The 22228-nt window shown below is 39.0% G+C and overlaps 2 protein-coding genes across 2 annotated transcripts; one reads left to right on the top strand and one right to left on the bottom strand.

Moving 5' to 3' along the window:
* Positions 1 to 478: 478 nt before the first annotated feature.
* On the top strand, positions 479 to 6485 carry LOC117994255 (zinc finger protein draculin-like). The gene is made up of 5 exons (XM_034982147.2): positions 479 to 831; positions 1726 to 1858; positions 2467 to 2565; positions 3134 to 3307; positions 4643 to 6485. Exons 1-5 carry the CDS (start codon positions 679 to 681, stop codon positions 5623 to 5625), a joined length of 1542 nt encoding a protein of 513 aa, XP_034838038.1. The 5' UTR covers positions 479 to 678; the 3' UTR covers positions 5626 to 6485.
* Positions 6486 to 9231: 2746 nt separating this feature from the next.
* On the bottom strand, positions 9232 to 21906 carry LOC117994304 (zinc finger protein 271-like). Its single transcript, XM_069507812.1, has 6 exons — positions 21547 to 21906; positions 21111 to 21285; positions 20767 to 20859; positions 19928 to 20062; positions 19498 to 19729; positions 9232 to 13278 (listed from the first exon to the last, which is right to left on the bottom strand). The coding sequence occupies exons 1-6, from the start codon at positions 21618 to 21620 to the stop codon at positions 10658 to 10660; spliced, it is 3330 nt and encodes a 1109-aa protein (XP_069363913.1). The 5' UTR covers positions 21621 to 21906; the 3' UTR covers positions 9232 to 10657.
* Positions 21907 to 22228: the final 322 nt, after the last annotated feature.

The following is a 22228-nucleotide window of genomic DNA, read 5'->3' as shown; positions in this document are numbered from 1 at the left end:
ACGTCGATCCGTTGCGTCGTGATTGAAGCACAACCCAACACCAAATACACTCGCAAAGGGTAGTGAAAAATAATTTGAACTGTGTGATTGTTATACATTGTACATATATTTTGATCTATTCAGCAAGAGATGGCGCTAGCACCAATAATTGAAACCACAGACGAAAAGCCTGAAAGTGTAAATGACTACCATAGAGTAATGATAGACATTAGACCAAAGAAGTTGGAAGTACTACTACGTATGCATTAGACACCCCGGCATACTAACAGTTAACACGTATACTATCTCTATGGGTTAACACCATCGTCCATCACAAACACAAATGAAGAACAAAACTGGAGTGTAGACTATGCTCTCTAGACTAGTATCAAAGAATTTGTATGTACTACCTACTACGTTCCTATGTCGATGACTAGTATATTATAGTGATCTGTGGACTATACGTAGAACAAGAACAAAAGCCGTAAAATAAATTTAAAAAAAAAACAAGAACAAAACCACAAAACGGCCACAATCATGAACTTGAATATTATGTTTAATATTTTAAAAAACTTTTCATTTGTTTGTACTAAAACTTCAAAAGGCCTAAAATCATTTACATACAAATTATTCCCATTGACATATTTAAATTAGGTGCAATATTATGTGCAAGTGAACTGTGAAACAACAAAAAACGAAATGGCTAATAAAAACAAGGGTCCCATTATAAACCCAGCGCTGTGTCGTTGCTGCCATTCTATAAAGAAATGTCGCCTTCTCACCGCGGAATACGAGTTCAATGGCTCCAAGGAGGTGTATTGTGATATGCTCATGGATGTATTTGGTCTTCTTGTAAGTATAAAAACCGGCCAAGTGCGAGTCAGGCTCGCGCAATGAGGGTTCCTTACTATAGTCGTATATTTTCGGCATTTTGCAGGATAATTCAAAAACTATGATACATAAAAATAAATAAAAATCTGTTTTAGAATGCCCAGGTGAAGACCTTTCATATGATACCCCACTTGATATAGCAATATTACTTTGAGTGTCGAAAATAGCAATATTTTGTTCGAAACACATTTTAATTTTTTTCTTGTGATGTGACCACAAATTCGCGGTTTTCAGATTTTTCCCCTAATGTCTGAGATAAGATCACTTTGTTGTCTGTCTTGTCAAGAAACCTACAGGGTACTTCCCGTTGACCTAGAATACTGAAATTTGGCAGTAGGTAGGTTGTCTTATCCCAGATATTAGGGGAAAGATCTGAAAACCCCGAATTTATGGTTACATTACAAAACATAATTTAAAATGTGTTCATGAACAAATAATTAGTATTTTCATCTTGTAAAGGAATCTTTATGCATAATATTTTTTGATTTATCGTGCAAAATGTCGAGAAAAATCACGACTGTAGTGTAGTATGGATTACGTAACCCTCGGTGCACAAGTCTGACTCGTACTTGGCTGGTTTTTACTTATATACTACTAGCTTATTCCCGCGACTTCGTCCGCGTGGACTACACAAATTTCAAATCTCTATTTCACCCCCTTAATTGAATTGGGTTGAATTTTCAAAAATCCTTTCTTAGCGGATGCCTACATCATAATAGCTATTTGATCTGTGTGTTGATAGATCAGTCAGTCAGTCACCTTTTCCTTTTATATATTTAGAAGTACTCTAGCTAACTTGCCCTGGCTATGTTTGGATGAACGTCTATATTTTATTTATTAGTTGCTCTGTTTCAGCTGCCTCATCTAGACGGGGACAGCATGGAGTGCTGCATATGCGCCACGTGCGTGTCCCGACTGCGCGAGGCCAGCGACTTTAGGAAACAAGTGCTGCAGTCGGAGCAATTGTTTTTAGATTCACGCCACAAAGGTAAACTTATGATGATATGATGTTCTCCTTACTGAATTTCTTTTTTTAATCGCTCAGCTACAATCAAATCTCTTGGAAAGTGATGATGCAGCCTAAAGAAGGAAACATACTTACAGTGCGACAAGGCTATCTTGGCGCGTGGCGTAAATCGGAACTAACGTTGCCGTCAAGTGTCTTTGTCCTTGTTTGAATATACTAAACCTTGTGCGTGCATGTCAGACCAATCAGTCGCAAACGCACATATTTACTATACCTAGCTTATACCGATACGACTTAAACACAAGCATGAGCCACTGGGCCTTGTGAAATGCAAGAACTGTAAAAAATATAACATCAGCTGAATTGGGTATTTGACTATATCAAAAAGTAAATTATTTCTCAGTGATTATTAAATAGAGGATATTCCAAAATACGTGAAATCCACATCCTTTGTTAGTTTTAAGTGTAATAACTATTTTGAATTATCGAATAAACTGAAAAAGTACGTCACATTCCAGTATTTCATAGAATATCGCATACTAACTAAGCGCGCGTTTTGACGTTTGATAAAAAGTTACTGATTTGACTAGTTATCAAATACCGTATTGTTCACATTGTTTTATTTGTAGAAAATGACAAGAACGCAACGCTAGAAATTAAAATAGAACCGTCCTGCGACTCGGACGCAAGGGGTGAAGACGACGACTCAGCGTACCACCACAATGACGGTAGGACAGTATGTTCTTTTTTTACTCAGACCTGCGTACTGATTCACTACATGAATAGCTACACATATTATACAACACTACAGAACCATAAATATATTACTCAAGTGGTCGCTCTAAGCACACGACCACCACCCACCAACAAGAGAATGCAGTTGACGTCGCAGCCACCGAAAATTGCCATCTCGACCTATCGAGTACTATACAGGATGTGGCTGTAACCAGAACGCTGCAAAAACGACGACAGGTGATAGAAACGCGAAAAATATCCTATAATTTTGTATAAGTTTATGGATATATTACAAATAAAACATCTGACTGACGCTAGAGGTCAACGAACATTGCGTAAGTAGGCCACTCGGAGTCAATGCCGCGACGCATGCGGGGCATTGACCCGAGTTTTTGCACGTTATACATTGCAGGTTTGAAAAATACTAAATCACTAAAACTTCAAAATGAGGCAAATAGTTATTGGTATTGGATTGTGTTTAGGTAGTATAACAATAACGCTCAGTTTTTGCTAGCGTTCTGGTTACTCCCATAGGTCCTTATATGCCCCTTGTACTTTCAGATTCAGAAACAGACGCAAAAGTGGATACTATTGCAAAAACTATAAGTGTGTCGAGTATTGTCACCAAGAAGTCTCTGAAGAGGACCAGGAACGGACACAAGTTGATGGGTCCGCTGAGTGCGGCCGGCAAAATACAGAGGCTGCATAGAAAAATGGAGAAGTTATTGAATCCAGGTCAGAACATCATTACCCAATCGTGTCACACTGTGACTCGTTGGGAAGTGGGAACTCATTTGAATTTGTTCCCATTGTGTCACTGAAAATGAAAATGAAAAATGAAAATGAAAATCTTTTTTATTCGTATAAACTTTTACAAGTGCTTACGAATAGTCGGATGCATCTACCACTGGTTCGGAATGCCTTTCCTGCCGAGAAGAACCAGCAAGAAACTCGGCGGTTGCTCTTTTCAAATATTTGATATAGGTACAAGATTATGCCATGTATAAAATAGTATTTGCAGTCTTGTGCGTTGCTGGAACGAGCTGCAGGTCAAATCCACGCTCTTTTATCATTTAGATAATCTTCAATTGTGTAATATGCTTTTTTCAGGAGCATATTTTTAATAGATTTTTTAAACTTGTGCAAAGGTAAGTCCAAAATAGTTTGCGGGATTTTACTGTTACTAGTTGAAACTTTTTTATCCATATTCCCAAAAAGTCACACTTTATTGTAGGTGTGGAATTGATGGGAGAAAAATCGATATTTCCCATCGAGTCATACTGTTATATGATTGGGTGTATTATTAGTAGTTATTATGACGTAGACGTCTGCTAAGATTTTTTTTCTCCTCCTAAGGGCGTAAAAAATCCACGATGTTTACGTCATAATAACAATCTGCATGCCAAATTTCACCCTGATCCGTCCAGTAGTTTGAGCTGTGCGTTGATAGATCAGTCTCAATCACATGTTCCTTTTATATATTTATAGATTTAAAAACTAATTAAAATGATGATCTTCTTCTTCTTCCTTACCTTACCCACGCTACGTGGGGTCGGCACAACACGTCTTCTTCCGTTGACGAATGACTTCTGTTGACCCCCTTTTCACGCATATCCTCTTTCACACAATCCATTTCTTCACCTTTTCTTTGGTTGTCCTCTCCTCTTTTTGCCTTCCACATGCATACTTAACATTCTTCTAGTGACATGGCTTTAAATGATGATAATTTCAATCCAATCCAATTCATCAGCCTGTTTGCGTCCACTGCTGGACATAGGCCTTTCCAAGAGCGCGCCACCAAACACGGTCCTCCGCCTTCCTCATCCATCCGCTCCTCACCACCTTCTTCAGGTCATCGGTCCAGCGGGCTGGAGGTCTGCCTCATCGGCCGTTGGTTCTGCGATAGACATGACCTGCCCATTGCCACGTCAGCCCGCTAATCCTTTGAGCTATGTCGGTCGCTTTTGTTCTTCTGCGAATTTCCTCGTTCCGGATTTTATCCCTGAGAGTGATACCCAACATAGCTCGCTCCATAGCGATGATAATTGATCGTAATGTATTATTTTTCAGAATCACCTGAGAAACCGCAAACGAAAAAGCAAGCTGAGCCGATGGACCAAAACCGCATGGCACTAATCAACACCGTTCTGATAGTAACCTATTCCTACGCCTGTCCGTTCCTTAATCGAATAAGCTTCTACTACTGTTTCTATTGTAAGGACCAGTTCACGAACCCCACAGAGTTAAGGGACCACACACTATCCCACGATCCTAAACTATTCGAGAACACGATAGAACACAATAAGATACCGATAATCGATATCACGAGAATCGATTGTAGATTGTGTCCGGAAAAAATTGATGACGTTGAAACGTTCAAAACCCACATAACTTCCCAACACCAGAAAGTCCTCTACCCTGTTACAAACGAGTTTTTAAAGTTTAAATTGACACCAAATAATCTAACTTGCACCGAGTGCAATGAGGTTTTCCCTTTTTTCGATTCCTTAAAGAAGCATATGATAGAACACTTTGGCACGCACACGTGCGACGAATGCGGCGCTAGATTCATAGAAGTTTCATTATTACGTTCGCACATAAAAAAGAAACACAACAAAGTCGACGCGAACTACCCCTGCGAGATATGCGGCAAGAATCTAAAATCCAAATACAGTATGGGCTTGCACGTTGCGACGGTACACGAAAAAAAACCCACGATCAATTGCTATAAATGCGACGCCGCGTTCCTCTCGTACGCATTACGCAACCGGCACTTGATCGAGGCGCACGGCGACAAGCGGACGTTTCCGTGCAAGTTGTGCGATAAGGTTTACAATAGGCGGAAAACCTTGATCGAGCACCATCGGCGGAATCATTTGAAGGTGTTCAACCATCAGTGCGATCTTTGCGCTCAGACATTCTACTTGCCGTCAAGTTTACAAGAACATATGGCCGTCCACACGGGAGAAAGGAACTTTAAATGCGAACATTGTGATAAGAGCTACCCGGGCCTTAAATCTCTACAGTGTCATATGCGTTCACATAAACGATAGTGGATGTCATAATCCGTAGGTCGATTTCGTAAAACCTGCATCAATCATTATTACAATCTCAATTGGATATTTGCCTACTTTTGAATTCGATAAATATTATTACTTTATTATAAACTAGGATAAAAATAATGACGTACACTAAAAAAAAATATTAAAATCCAACACAGATTTACAAAGTTACAGGCATTTTAATTTTGGAGTGGGAGGGTCTTCTAACCCCTTTCTCGCAAAACTAAAATTTGTATGAAACCGCACGAAGCTACTATGGCATTAGTAGGTGTGACGCCAAACTGCTGTATCGCTATCTCTGTCTAATCAGAAATATTTAAATGCTTATAACTTTTTTGTTATTTGATCGATTTAATTAGTTTTTCAGTTTTAGTCATTATTTTTATTCTAGTTTATAATAAAGTAATAAAAAAATTGGAGTCAAATACCCAATTGTTGTGATTGGCTCAATTTGTGCGGATTCTTGTAGCAACAATCCATTGTAGCCAATAGTGAGCGAGCGTCAACTAATCAGAGGTGATTGCGATCGTGCCATTGTAGCTGTCTACCGTCGGTGTTTGACAGTTAGTCAAATCGGTAACTTTTTATCAAACGTCAAATTAGCGCGCGCTTAGTATGCGAGCTTCTATGAAATACTGGTATGTGACGTCACAATCATTTGACGTGCTTTTTTATTTAGTTTAATCGATAATTTAAAATGGTTATCACACATAAAACTAATAAAGGATGTGGATTTAACATTTTACTTATTAAGTTTTTATATTTCACAACTCAGTAAGCTATAGATCCAGGAATGGTTATGATTGTGGATATTTAATATTTACAGATGTAATTTTATTAAAATTATGATGTTAAAAGTTTTTGTTTTATTTTCAAACTATCCGCGGTATATATTTATGTATGTATAGCTGATGACCGGCGTCTTTGATTTTACGGTCCTTCCTTGTTACTGTCCAGCGGGGTGATTCTCTAACTCAGTGTCTAACACTGAACGATAGCCACAGAGCTCATTTTTTAATCCGTTGAAGGTTTTCTACGAAAAAATATTTTACTACCACCCAGTGAAGCAGCAATGTAGAACCAACCAACCTCGGTGGCTATCATTCTGTGTTAGACACTGAGTTAGCGAATCACCTAGCAGGTCTCCCTTCAACTGGGTTATTCCCGCAATCTTTGATTTAAAATAAATGTCATCATCTAATTCAGCACCCCCGAAAACCCTGAAAACGACACCCATGTCTATTTTTTGTAAATAGTTCTCATCCGCCATCTTGGATTTAAAAATAAATGTCATCATCAAATTCAGCACCCTCGATAACCCTGAAAACGACACCCATGTCTATTTTTTTGTAAATAGTTCTCATCCGCCATCTTGGATTTTAAATAAATGTCGTCATCAAATACAGCACCCCTGAAAACGACACCCATGTCTATTTTTTGTAAATAGTTCTCATCCGCCATCTTGGATTTAAAAATAAATATCATCAAATTCAGCACCCTCCTTAGATGAATGATTACCCTGAAAACGACACCCATGTCTATTTTTTGTAAAAAAAATCCATGTCCGCCATCTTGGATTTCAAAATAAATGTCATCAGCAAATTCAGCGTCCTCGAAAACCCTGAAAACGACACCCATGTCTATTTTTTGTAAAAAATCCATGTCCGCCATCTTGGATTTAAAAATAAATGTCATCATCAAATTCAGCGTCCTCGAAAATCCTGAAAACGACACCCATGTCTATTTTTTGTAAATAGTTCTCATCCGGCATCTTGGATTTCAAAATAAATAACATCCCAGAAAAGTGCACATTCAGTTCATACTTGTTACACGCGCAATAATATGTATTTATGTAGGTGTGACACAAGGTGCCAACAATTTCAAAACATTCCCGTTGAGTAACACTGTTACACAACGGGAATTTTTTGAAATTGTTGGCACCTTGTGTCAGTGTTACACACGGGGGTGTGACTCAACGGGAATAACCCCTTCAAGGGTACCTAAGTATGTATACAGTGAGACAAGGCTATCTTGGCGCTGCGCGTGGCGAAAATCAGAACTACCGTTGCCGTCAAGTGTCCCCTTTGTTCTTGTTTGAATATTCTAAGCCTTATTGTTCTCCAACAGCGCCCCCCTGGCAATGTCACTTATTCATACGTAATTATTTTTAAAATAAAAAACAGACTTCCAAAACCAGGGCGAGCTTTTATTCTGCACGCCAGACCTTCATACATCTATACTCTATACTATTATATAAAGAGGTAATGTCGTTAAGTTTGTTTGTAGGGGGTAATCTTTAGAACTACTAAACCGATTTTAAAAATTCTTTCACCAGTAGAAAGCTACATTATTCCTGAGTGACATAGGCTATACGGGATCTTTAAAAACCTAAATCCACGCGGGCGAAGCCGTGGGGCTCAGCTATACATAATACACGTGTAGATAGTGAAATTGTAATATCACGGCTTTGACAATATACCTGCGACATATTATATACAAATTATTAAATCGTGGTGTGTACATAACTCTTGATTTTATTTAAATCACCTCTTGGTATCAATCACCCACCCACACGTGACACGTAGAACTCGTCCAAACTGAGATAAACGTGAAAAACATTTTTACTCCCACTCGCCCGGTGGACGACCCGTGCACCCACCGGCTTCTCCCATCTTGCACCCACTGGTGGGAGAAGCCGGTGGGTGCACGGCGGGGTGATTGCGTAGAACTGCAGTAGGGACAGACTAATAGTGAGTGACAGACTTACAAATATAGAACGCTATTTTATTCTTCTCTCTAGATGTAATGAGTTTACATACGGGTATATCGCGTTCTAATAAGAAGCTGGGATAAACGTGAAAAACATTTTTTCTTCCACTTGCTCGTAATTGACTACTTTACTGAAGAAAGGTTTTCACTACAGAGGCCTGCTATCGGGTCTTCACTGGCTGCACACCAACAATTTCCAAGAGGACTGTAATGGAAATTGTTGGACAGTTTCATACTGATGACGAGGTTCTTTATGGTGTAGACTAAAATAAATTGAGTTTTTATAGGTACCTACACGATTTTATTAATAGAATATTAACCTTATATTAATAAAATCGTATTATATACTTACTGTATTTAACTATTTTTTATTTTTTATCTTTTTTATATAATATATTTTTATCTACTGTGATCAAAAAGTACCAGGAATTCATAAAAATGAAGAAGACTCAGTCACTGTTGTTCTACGAGTCAAGAACAACAGTGACTGTCTTCTTTATTCTTAATTCCTGGTACTTTTTGGGCGACTTTTCATACATTTTGACCAAAAAGTTACCGACATTGAATTTGAAGATAGGATGTCCTTTATCTATTTTGTAAATTGTTAGTCGACCAATTTCAGTTTTTTACTGGTACCTACATAAACAATATACATCTTCATAATATGAATTAAAACTTTGTTTCTTCTATTAATTTTTTATTGATTCCTCGCAATTGGAAGAAAAGTACTATACAATTCGCGGCCGAAATTAGCTATTACCAACCTAGTTTAGTTTAAAAGGCTCGGCTGGTGCCTCGTCCTTTCAAAATCACTTAAGAAGTTCTCGGCTTCGCCTCGGCCTTCCAATATAATACTCGGCCAGTAATCGCTTTATTTCAGGCCTGGAATGTAATGTACTATTACTCCCAGTTGCTCGAAATTTGCTGTGCACCCACCGGCTTCTGCCATCTTGCACCCACTGGTAGAAGCCGGTGGGTGCACGGCGGGGTGATTACGTAGAACTTTGCAGTATCAATGCGATAGTTCATTTGCTGTGTAAGCTGTGCAATTGGGTATTTTACTAGTTTTGAATTTGATAAATATTATTACTTTATTATAAACTAGGATAAAAATAATGACGTATTTTATTTATTTATTATAGGAAAATCAACAGCGAAATAATACAATAAGTTTCTTAAATACTAATTACAGAAGTACCTATGGCCAATTACAGATTTTCCCGAAAAATTAACAATATATAAGAGTGAGTTAAAATTATTTCATACAGAGGAACAAAATTAAAAAAAAAACAATTATTGGCTAAGTATATGACATAATATAAAAACTAAGTGGATGAAGGAAATAAAAACATAGTATCCTTGGAAGCCTAGAGTAAAAAGGAAAAAAAAACAAGTAAATTATGAAACAAATATAAAGTGTGTGTGTGTGTGTTCAGTGTATGGGTAGCGTTAATTACGCGTCCATGTATGTGAAGTTAAGTATGTTACGTTTAAATAAAATAAAGTAAAATAGTTATTAGTGCAATTGTGAAATGTGTCGCTTAAATGTCTTTCTAGAATAGCGGAAAAGGTCAATTATCGGAATAATGTTTGTTATAGGTGCGTGTCATTCTAGTAATAGCAGAGTTTTGGGAGTAATTTTTCCTTTTAAAAGGCACACGTAGTAGTGATGTATGACGAGTACGGGGGTGCAACTAATTTAATTTTGGATAAAAGATTCGGACTATCAATTTTAGCGTTTATAATATCATATAGCCCTAACATATCCGCTATTTGCCTCCTTTGCCCACAGGTTTGTATTTTATAGTGTTTACAGCTTTCTTTATAGTCTGGTGACTCAAAGTATGTACGAAAGTTTAAATGTTTAATAAACTTGCGCTGTATCCCTCTCTATTGCTTCAATAGGCTTTATATAGCAAGGTGACCAAATGTTACTACAATATTCTAAGTTGCTACGTACATATGCAGAATAAAATGTCTTAAGTGTGCTTATTTTCTTGAAGGGCTTACAGGTTCTTAAAACAAAGCCAAGCATAGAGAAAGTTTTGTTAGTGATTGTTTCAATATGAGGATTGAATGACATTTTATTGTCCAGTATAACTCCCAAATCACGTACCTTATCAATTTTAGAGATAGTTTGACCATCGATAGTGTAATTAAATTGTATTGGATTTTTATTTCGTACGCTGAAAAAAATGTTAAAATCCAACAAAGATTTACAATTTTTTTTACTTACTAGCAAAAGTCTTAGTACTTAGCCAGTGTGAGTCCTCATGTGCTTCACTAAACTACTGTTATCTGTACATTTATAATTGCACAACTTACAGACAAAAGGCTTTTCGCCAGTGTGAGTCCTCATGTGCCTCACTAAATGACCATTTTGTGAACATTTATATTTGCACAACTTACACACAAAAGGCTTTTCGCCAGTGTGAGTCCTCATGTGCCTCACTAAATGACTATTTACTGTAAATTTATAATTGCACAACTCACACACAAAAGGCTTTTCGCCAGTGTGAGTCCTCATGTGACTCACTAAACTACTGCTTACTGTACATTTATAATTGCACAACTTGCACTTAAAAGGCTTTTCACCAGTGTGAGTCCTCATGTGACTCACTAAATAACCATTGTGTGAACATTTATAATTGCACAACTTACACACAAAAGGCTTTTCGCCAGTGTGAAGCCTCATGTGCTTCACTAAACTACTGTTTCGTGAAAATTTATAATTGCACAACTTACACACAAAAGGCTTTTCGCCAGTGTGAGTCCTCATGTGCTTCACTAAACTACTGTTTCGTGAAAATTTATAATTGCACAACTTACACACAAAAGGCTTTTCGCCAGTGTGAGTCCTCATGTGCTTCACTAAATGACTGTTTACTGTACATTTATAATTGCACAACTTACACACAAAAGGCTTTTCGCCAGTGTGAGTCCTCATGTGGCTCACTAAACTACTGTTTTCTGTACATTTATAATTGCACAACTTACACACAAAAGGCTTTTCGCCAGTGTGAGTCCTCATGTGCTTCACTAAATTACTGTTTTCTGTACATTTATAATTGCACAACTTACACACAAAAGGCTTTTCGCCAGTGTGAGTCCTCATGTGCTTCACTAAACTACTGTTTTCTGTACATTTATAATTGCACAACTTACACACAAAAGGCTTTTCGCCAGTGTGAGTCCTCATGTGCTTCACTAAACGACTGTTTTCTGTACATTTATAATTGCACAACTTACATACAAAAGGCTTTTCGCCAGTGTGAGTCCTCATGTGCTTCACTAAATTACTGTTTTCTGTACATTTATAATTGCACAACTTACACACAAAAGGCTTTTCGCCAGTGTGAGTCCTCATGTGCCTCACTAAATGACTATTTACTGTAAATTTATAATTGCACAACTCACACACAAAAGGCTTTTCGCCAGTGTGAGTCCTCATGTGACTCACTAAACTACTGCTTACTGTACATTTATAATTGCACAACTTGCACTTAAAAGGCTTTTCGCCAATGTGAGTCCTCATGTGCTTCACTAAATTACTGTTTACTGTACATTTATAATTGCACAACTTACACACAAAAGGCTTTTCGCCAGTGTGAAGCCTCATGTGCTTCACTAAACTACTGTTTCGTGAACATTTATAATTGCACAACTTACACACAAAAGGCTTTTCGCCAGTGTGAAGCCTCATGTGCTTCACTAAACTACTGTTTCGTGAAAATTTATAATTGCACAACTTACACACAAAAGGCTTTTCGCCAGTGTGAGTCCTCATGTGCTTCACTAAACGACTGTTTTCTGTACATTTATAATTGCACAACTTACACACAAAAGGCTTTTCGCCAGTGTGAGTCCTCATGTGCCTCACTAAATGACTGTTTACTGTACATTTATAATTGCACAACTTACACACAAAAGGCTTTTCGCCAGTGTGAGTCCTCATGTGCTTCACTAAACTACTGTTTTCTGTACATTTATAATTGCACAACTTACACACAAAAGGCTTTTCGCCAGTGTGAGTCCTCATGTGCCTCACTAAATGACTGTTTACTGTACATTTATAATTGCACAACTTACACACAAAAGGCTTTTCGCCAGTGTGAGTCCTCATGTGGCTCACTAAACTACTGTTTTCTGTACATTTATAATTGCACAACTTACACACAAAAGGCTTTTCGCCAGTGTGAGTCCTCATGTGCTTCACTAAACGACTGTTTTCTGTACATTTATAATTGCACAACTTACACACAAAAGGCTTTTCGCCAGGGTGAGTCCTCATGTGCTTCACTAAATTACTGTTTACTGTACATTTATAATTGCACAACTTACACACAAATGGCTTTTCGCCAGTGTGAGTCCTCATGTGCCTCACTAAATCACCATTTTGTGAACATTTATAACTGCACAACTTACACACAAAAGGCTTATTGCCAGTGTGAGTCCTCCTGGGGCTCCATGACGTACTATTTTGAGTGACTTTGCGCTCTCTTAACTTACATGAGAAAGTGTTTGCGGAAGTGTGCGCCCTAATGTGGGTAACTAAGGAACTTTTCCGTTGAAATATCTTTTGGCAAACGTCACAGATATACTGTATCTGGTCAGTATAGTTTCCTAACTGTGTACCGAGTATATGCTGGGAATTGGTTATGTTTTTACAAACATCATTTCGCCTCGTTGTTCGCAAATTGATATTATCACTTGTTTTTGCCAACGATTCCTTCGGCTTTGGTACGGAGTCCTGGGATTTCCTTGAATATTCAAAAATGTTTGTATTGTCTTCGAAAGACAATATATCCAACTCGTCGTCTGTGTCAGTTGGATGTTCTTCGTTTCCGTGATTGGTCGCGAGTACCGAAGGAGCGACTGAAACAAAACAACAGCTCATACTTAATCCATACTTCCATACTAATAGTACTAACAGAAAAGTGTGTCTGTATGTCTGTTTGTTTTAAGACTCATTGGCTAGATAATTTGCATCCGGGAGTTTATCCTGCAAACTCAGAGGTCCCGCGAGGTTTATAAAGAACCTAAATAACGATAGCACAGGCATCATCTAGTCCTAATCCTAATAATCCATACTAATATTATAAATGTGAAAGTGTGCCTGTCTGTGTGTCTGCTAGCATTTCACGGCTCAACTGTTCAACCGATTTTGACGAAATTTAATACAGAGATAGCTTGCATCCCGGGGAAGGACATATACTACTTTTATCCCGGAAAATTAAAGAGTTCCCACTGGATTTTAAAAAACCTAAATCCACGCGGACGAAGTCGCGGGCATCATCTAGTATTATAATATTGATGTGCCTCCGGAAAACATACAGCATTTATGTATGAAGAAGCAATTATGTACTCACCGCATATATGCGCGCTTCATCCATAAACATGTATATTCCTATGCAATAATGTAGTTTACCTTACCGGATATAGGGGCGCTAGTGTCTCACCCAGCAAGGCAGTGAGCCGCTGCCATCTTGGATGTCATAGCGTTGTGTACTTTCGCCGCGTGCGCGTCGAATCTAAAATTATATCGTTAATCCGTCTTCCTTTGCAAAAAAATTATTTTCAATAAGTGCAATAAATGTGATAATACGGTGATCATGATATATATTTTCTTATTATTTCGTAATATTACCGTGGGGACATTTTGGTTGGACCCCACGTGCGCGAACAATGTCGATAGGCTACGTAAGCTAATCGATCTGGTGTTTCGCGCTTATTGGTGCCTGAGAGGGCTCTTGAAAAAGGGGATACCTCGACATCCAGCAGCGATTCAAGCAACGAGCAGGATTGAGAGTGACTCCCGAGAGAAACGGCGAGAAATTACCAGGTAACGATCGATCCTCGGATCGATGCGTTATACAACCAGGTGAGTTTTCTTACATATCTTATAATGCATTTACCATATTGTGTATCTAATGCAAATGAGATGCTAATTGAGAAACCAAATTAAACAAATGGCGATTTGGTTGACGAACGTGTCGACACCGACACCGAAATCTAAATCTGGATCTAGGTTTCTTTAATACAAATTTTGGCGAGGAAAAGTCCCAATGGTTACCTATAATCGGTTATTGAATCTATTTATTTTATGTACAAAGTTAATTGAGTGCAATTTAAATTTTACGCCAGTGAATCGAATGATAACATTTTATCTCGCCCACGTGGCGAGATGTTGGTTATAACAAGACATTGGTTAAATTGCTCATTTAGAGGGGTTTCGTAAACTGAAAATAACAGAGAACTGTACTCACTAAACAATAGCTAACACTTATTTGGCCCCACTGAGGACATCATGGCCGTTACCACCAATGCTTTATTATACCAAACAGAACTCAGTTAAGAATCCAGATACCCCCTTTAATAAATGACTGAAACATTCAGATGATAAAGTCGCCCTTTGGTCTAAGTATCTCCTGCATTTTTATTCTTTTGAATATAATGATTAGCAATAAAGATGGTTAAATAAATAAATAACATTCAGCAAATCATCTTTGTCTTAAAAATTATCAGAACAAACTTTACAAATTGTTTGGGTAACAGGCGAATGTATAGCATAATATAATATGTAAGGCGCAGGAGATGAATATCAGACAGAATTTTCATGGAGATGTTTATTTTAAATACTCTAAGGAAATTTTGGATACGGTATTTGCATATGTCAAAAGTGAATGGTTTCTCAGTGATGGCTGAATGGAGGGTCTTCCACTGGAAGCCTCTCGGACCTCACATATCTGATATGTGAGGTCCGCACCCTTTGTTAGTTTTGGGTGTGATAACCATTTTAAATTATTGATTAAGCTGGAAAAGTACGTCAAATCATTGTGACGTCACATGCCAGTGTTTCATGGGGCCTCGCGTGCTGAGCGTGTGTTTTAACGCTTTATAGGATACTGATTTGACTAGTGGTCAAATACCGGATTGGCTTTTAACAATAGTGACGAGGTTCTTTTTGGATAAAGCAACACTCACTGCGTTTATGCAATCCCCTGGTGGCCCATATTTATAAATATTACAGCTATAAATGCCTACAATCGAAAAACCTATCCAACACAATATGTTACAGGTTATGTAATGACATTCTAATATCGTTGGCAAGCTTTTGGTGCAAACAGTTTTTGTAAATGTCAATTACGGTATTTCGAATACCCTAATACAAGAAACTACCCCCGGTAATGCCCACAAAACAAATAATGCAACATGCAACCTGGTCACCTGTCACGACTTAAATGACACAAGAATTACTGGACCAAAACTAGTAGAAGTGGTTCACAAGGAAATGCCCAGTTTTATCTCCGAGCTTTTTCTGCGGAAGGAAAACGTCGGATCGATGCGTCTAATTTTCGACCCTCGAGAACGAAACAAATTTGTGAAACAAAACTATCCCGTCTGATTTGTCATACCGGTTCGTAGCATTCTACAACAAAAGTTGGACAACCTGTCTAATTTTTGGGTCTGGCGGCAGCGCCCCACCTGTAACATGCTCGGTTGCGGAAACCTTGCATGCGAAGGAATGTCGAGTGCTAGTCTACCTAGACGACTTCCTTCTGGTCAATCAAGACCAATCCAAGTTATGTCTTCAGGCTGCGGAAGCCGTGAGGCACTTGGAACTTCTGGGCTGGCAATTCTGGTCAACTAAGACCAATCCAGGTTATGCCTTCACGCTGCGGAAGCGTGAGGTCCTTGGAACTTCGGGGCAGGGGGATCAATTACCAAAAGCCAACGTCCATACCATGTTGAAGACACCGGTTCTCGTCCGATCACCGAAGTTAAGCAACATCGGGATCAATTACTAAAAGTCAATTCTAACACTCACACAAGACCTACAATACCTGGGTATTCGTTGGCAGACTATAAGAAAATTCAATGTTCTTGCCCATAATAAAGAGTAAAAAACTATCAACGAGACCTTTGAGAGAATTATTACTGAAAATATCTGAAATCACTCTTCACGAAATGCAACGGTTGCTAGGACAGTCAGACTTCGCCAGTTTAGTAACTCCCAGAAGCAGACTACATTCTGATCAGATCCAAATACGCCTCAAACGTTTCGATAATATGTTTTAGACTGCTGAATCCACAATCGTGGAACAGGGAATGACATGGCGGCGCGGAACCACATGTCTCAGGCTGCCAATATGTACACCTAAAACCTGCCATCCACTGCTTGGCGAATAATGCCTCTGATTGGCTTTTAGTGCCCAATTAAACGGGAAATTAATGCCAGAAACTTGGTGAGTGCATCAAAAATGATAGCACAGCAATAGAAGGAACTTTATGCAGTTATAGTGGCAATTGAAGACAGCACAAGAACTCTGTAAAAATCGCAAGTCTTAGTTCAATCGAACACTCATTCGTTCACTCACTCGTTCGTTCTAACGTTCATTTTAATGAACAAAGTCGTGGGTTTTACTGATTCTAACAATCGAACTCCCGCACATAACAGATTACATTATTGGCTCAAGGCTGTCACGAGGAAAACCTCCCACAGAGTGTCATCTTTTCCCTCAAGCGCCGTCCGAAATCGATTTGGTTGCAGCACAACAGATTACTGTAGTAGGGAATAAAGATGGTGTGATGTCTTTATCGACTGCAAAGATTGATCAGCAAGTTATAGATGCTTTCAACAGGTCATTGAGACATCAATTTAGCATGGGTGTTTTCTTCTCCAAACTAATTGCCAAAAGTACTGACTTACTTGAACCAGTGCAGCTGGGGTGTACTTAAATGTGGCACGTGAAAGACCTTTGGGCTTCAAGATTTGAAAGCAGAGCTCAAATGAACTATAGAACCTATCAGGGACTCTGATAGATGTCACGACATTACAGTGTCCACCAGACATTTACACGGAAGCTGAAAAAATTGAGGATGGGTCCCCAAATAAAGGAGTAGTCTATACGAGAAGTAAAGAACAGGTGCTTGTTGGAAGCAATTTTTGTCCTACCTACCTACCAGACATCAAAAATGGTTAAACTGGTGCGAAACCTGGTGGCGGTTAACTTTCTATGATCCACATGTGGACACTAGGCAATTATTGACGTGGCTAAACTCAAAATTACTAAACCATTTATCATACAGGACCTTAAGGTAGAGCTCAAGCACACAGAAGACACACAGACACGCATACAGAAGCTCTCATTTAAGCACACACTTCCCGAGATATCTAGACGAACCTATATGGACAATTGTTGCCCTGGAACGAAGGGTTGACAACTGAAAGTCTGTGTCACCGGGAAAAATATATTATATACTTTATTTGGCCCAAAGACTGACACTCACTCTTAACATAAATACGGATGGACACTTTCAAAACATAATAGTATAACAGAAAACATAATTCTCTATTAATGTACTAGTATACTACAGTAGTACTACATGTATGTCTTTGACACAGGAAAATAGGTCAAGCAGAATGAAGTTAAGAATTTAAATATATTGTAATCTTTTTATCACCAACTGTAATGAAACTGAAGCCGCATCACGTACTGTAATAGATCACTGGAACAGTTCAGTTCTTAAGCAATGTGGCAGCATTCCTGTATCCCCAGGGATTCATCAGTGGATCAACAGTAGTTTCTTTGGGGACAGATAACCAATCAATGGACGATATACTCGTATCTCGTGGTAACTGGAGATTACCAGACACTCTTGTTGAAATCATTATTGCCCGGAGGAGATCTCAAAGTAACTGAAGCTTATTTTTCAATATAATCATTATATGGTCCGGTTTGAGTTTTAGTAATCCTTATCAAAATTACAGACATAAATCATTTAAATTGGTTGTCTTTTAGACATTATATTTTAACTTATTAACCCTGGTTAGAAATAACAATAACTTTAATAGGTGACAATGAAGGGGACGTGGTTATTTGATCTAACTTAACGATTAATATTTTTGTTATTCAATTGACAGATTAACTCCCTTTGATTCATCATAGCGTTGTGGGTAATACATTTCACCAGCAGATAACAAACACGTCTTCATACATAAATGCTGTATGTTTTCCGGAGGCACATCAATATGACGGTTTTACATTACAATAAAACCGATATTATGTGCCGAGAGGGAAAACATACAGCATTGCAGGAACTTCTTCCTGGTGAAGACTATGACATCCAAGATGGCAGCGGCTCACTGCCTTGCTGGGTGAGACACTAGCGCCCCTATATCCGGTAAGGTAAACTACATTATTGCATAGGAATATACATGTTTATGGATGAAGCGCGCATATATGCGGTGAGTACATAATTGCTTCTTCATACATAAATGCTGTATGTTTTCCCTCTCGGCACATAATATCGGTTTTATTGTAATGTAAAACCGTCATATTATATGAAAGTGTGGATGTTTGTTACTTTCACATTTATAATATTATTAGGATTAGGATTTCGCATTTATAGTATGGAAGCATTGTTATAGACTAAGCAGCTTTCGCTGATGCGTCTATATCAGAAGTGCTTCGAGTTTTCCAAATGTTTGTCTAATCTATCCTTGAATTGGTTAACAGAACTTGACATAACCACATCCTTGGGCAATTTATCCCATACTAGATGATGCCCGCGTGGATTTAGGGTTTTTAAAATCCCATAGAAACTCTTTGATTTTCCAGGATAGAAGTAGCCTATGTCCTTTCCTGGTATCTAAGCTATCTCTGTTCCAAATTTCGTCAAATTTCGTCGGTTGAAAGGATGGGCCGTGACAGACTGGCAGACAAACAGACAGACACACTTTCGCACTAATAATTTTACTAAGGATGTGAACAACTCTGTTGGTCAGAAAATGTTTTAATGGATAAGCATGGATGGATAAAGATCCTGATGAAATGAATCAAAATCCTTCCTTAGTACACACCCAAGATACCTGAGGATGTCTGCCAAGCTAATCTCCATTATCCTGTATTGTCTGTCAGTCAGTCACAGTGCTGTTTTATATGTGTAGATAGAAGACCAAACGTCTGCGACAGACAGGCAGGCTACAGACAGGTGGTCCCAAAAATGTTAAGTTTATCTTTTGGAGTGCACAAAACTAAGATATCTGTCCCAACACAGGAGCTAACACGCGTGTAAAGTTAGTTGTCTTACCCAAAGCTTGATCGCAGTCTCCCGACGACTCCGACTTGCAAACTACGTGACTGGAAGGATATAACTCTGTTTCGGCCGCGGCTGGCTCGTCGTCAAGTTCTGTCCGTACGTCGTCCGCGTCGGAGTGTGCTATGTACACATCGCAGTAGTCGGGCTCCGACACCGCCGAGACAATGTCAGACTGTAGTTGGTATTTTACGCGGCTTATCAATTTGACATGTCGTATTGTTATCTGAAACGAGTTCATTTCTTTAGGCAAATTGAAGCACCTAAAGGTGGCGACTGATCTGAAATGTCATCGTAGCGTAACATTCGCAACGAGCGTGTCCGTTACGGCGTCTGCTGAACATGTCACGCGGACTGAGTAACGTGTTACACTACGCTCAAATGACACAGGTGGCACCCTTACATTCTGTTACATATAACTCACCACTTCATGTCTGTCAAGTAGCTCCATCATCAGGGAGCGCGCTCTAAAGCTCTTGTCTCTGAATGTGCTAAAGTTCACCAGTCTCTGGGCACATTGCACACACAGCGTTTGTTTGAGCTTTCCTTGACCACACAACTGCAACAAACACAACTGATTCATATACAGTTCCATGTTAGAGCGGCCGTGCACTGGTCTACTGCTCCAGCAGTTGACTCTGCTCTTAAGGTCTGTACGCACCTAAGCTGCGCTGCGCGTCACTGCACGTCACGGCACAGAGCGTCAAAATATTATTTCTATCACTTTGTATGGCGCATATCGCACTCGAGCGGCGCTGCACAGCACTTCACCGCGCGTTGCCGCGCGTCGCGGCTGGGAGAATATTGTGAAGCGCAGCGAAGCGACGCGCGGTGCAGCGACGCTAGTGCGACATACCCAGCGGCGCGTCGCGTCGCTTCAGAATGCGTAAGGCGCTCGGATAAGATACATGCGCATCGAGTTAAGTATTTAATGTATAGGCGTGATAGACCTCAAAATAAATAACGTAGTTTTAATTTTTGCCACATGACGGGCTCTTAAAAGTATATCATCAAAATTCCCAACCCCTAGAATGTCCGCTTCCACCCTTTCCCTCTTCAATGTCGCTCATCTTGCGACGTTGTTGTTCGTACGCGATCGGGCATAGAAGTGACGCGAGCTGCCGCGTACTGCAGTTGTAGTGCGGTAGGTACCGTGAGCGGCCTGAAGTGACGCTTTCTGCAGTCGGACTGAAGCGACGCGCAGCGCAGCTCAGGTGCGTACAGATCTTTAGACTGCACACTGACTTATGAATGACAACTTACAGGATATCCAACTAAATGTTCATATGCTTCTTCCAACTTGTATTTACTCATCAGAACCAGCTTGCTGCCAGTGTCCAGGCATATCATGCAGACCTGTGCAAAGTGTTGTGAGTAGAAATATTTATATAATAGCGTAAGTGGTAAAGGTATTTGATGATTCAAAAGCACATACCTACTTGTAAAAGTTTATTAACAAAAACTATTCTTATCATTTGCACCTTTCATAATAAACTTGAATTGTGCACCGTATGTACTAAGGTTAGCCTTTGAAAGGGGCTATTAAATACCAACAAGAGTATGCATCAGAGTTTAAAATGAAAGCTACAATGTTAAGTAGGAGTTACCAGCACTGGTGAGGGGACAGCACCAGTACAAATCAGCCTTGAACCACTTTCAGATTCATATATGTCATCATTTACAAAATGCTGCGAGCAAACCACAGCAGGCTCTGGCAGCAGAGTGTCTTGTTTGCCGAGGGCTCTGAGCCAAGCAGCACGAAGATGCACTTCTCTGGGGAACCTGCAAATTACACGCTGTACTTTAACACGGAGCTTCCGTAACGTGCGACTCATAATAATTAAACAAAAGGCAAATAGCTCTGCCTGGAGGGGAGCTCTAGAGTTGGATACAGACTCGCGCAGTTGTGACATGTACTCCTATCATCCTGGGTTGGCGCCTGGCGGGAGGCAGGGCAATAAGGTGGCTCAGGCCAGAGACCTCCCTGCTGATAACGCATGGCCATGGGTTATAGATTAACAAACTTTTCAATGAAACACTCACTTGTAAAATGTAATATCCTCGGATTCGGAGACGACCTCCGCAGTGGTTTTGCAGAAGGGCACACAGCACCGCATATTTTCTAAATTTATAGTAGGTATTTTTGTTTTAAGACAAATTACAAATCTCTAACTGTCAGCAGCAGTTTCCACCAAGGTCACAAGTGCCCTAAATTCACCGACAACTAAATACTGGTAGCAAATTGCACAACATATTTTAATTATTAATCCGGCATCCCATCAACCAGCATCAATCAGAAAAAATATTGTGCAGAAAGTATAAAATAGAACAGAAAAATCACTAAAATATTCACTACGATTTTGTTCCTTGATATCTTTTATTTCTGGCAGGGTGCGTAAACTTAGATCAAAAAGTAGGGAAATGTATTGCGTACTATACTGCAAAATTACATAGTACGCAAAAGTCTGGGTTGTTACTTATTTAACAAGTATTTTTAATTTAGCAGTATTATAATCAAGTAATTCAAAAATTCAAGTTCAGAGGTCAGTAGTGCTGCGTATGTTTTCCAATGTCGTGAATAGATGGCGGTATGTCTCATTCCATGATTATACCAGCTCAAAAAAAACAACTAAAGTGGTAGGTAGCTTTTATAAAAAGCGTTATTTTATATTTTATTTTTTTATTAAAAGTAATTAACTAGTATTCAAAAGAAAAGAAAAGAAAA

Source organism: Maniola hyperantus, chromosome 26 (genome assembly GCF_902806685.2).
Source record: "Maniola hyperantus chromosome 26, iAphHyp1.2, whole genome shotgun sequence".
Classification (NCBI taxonomy): Eukaryota; Metazoa; Arthropoda; class Insecta; order Lepidoptera; family Nymphalidae; genus Maniola; species Maniola hyperantus.
The sequence above is the reverse complement of the archived record's forward strand: the minus strand, read 5'-3'. Positions and strand labels throughout refer to the sequence as shown.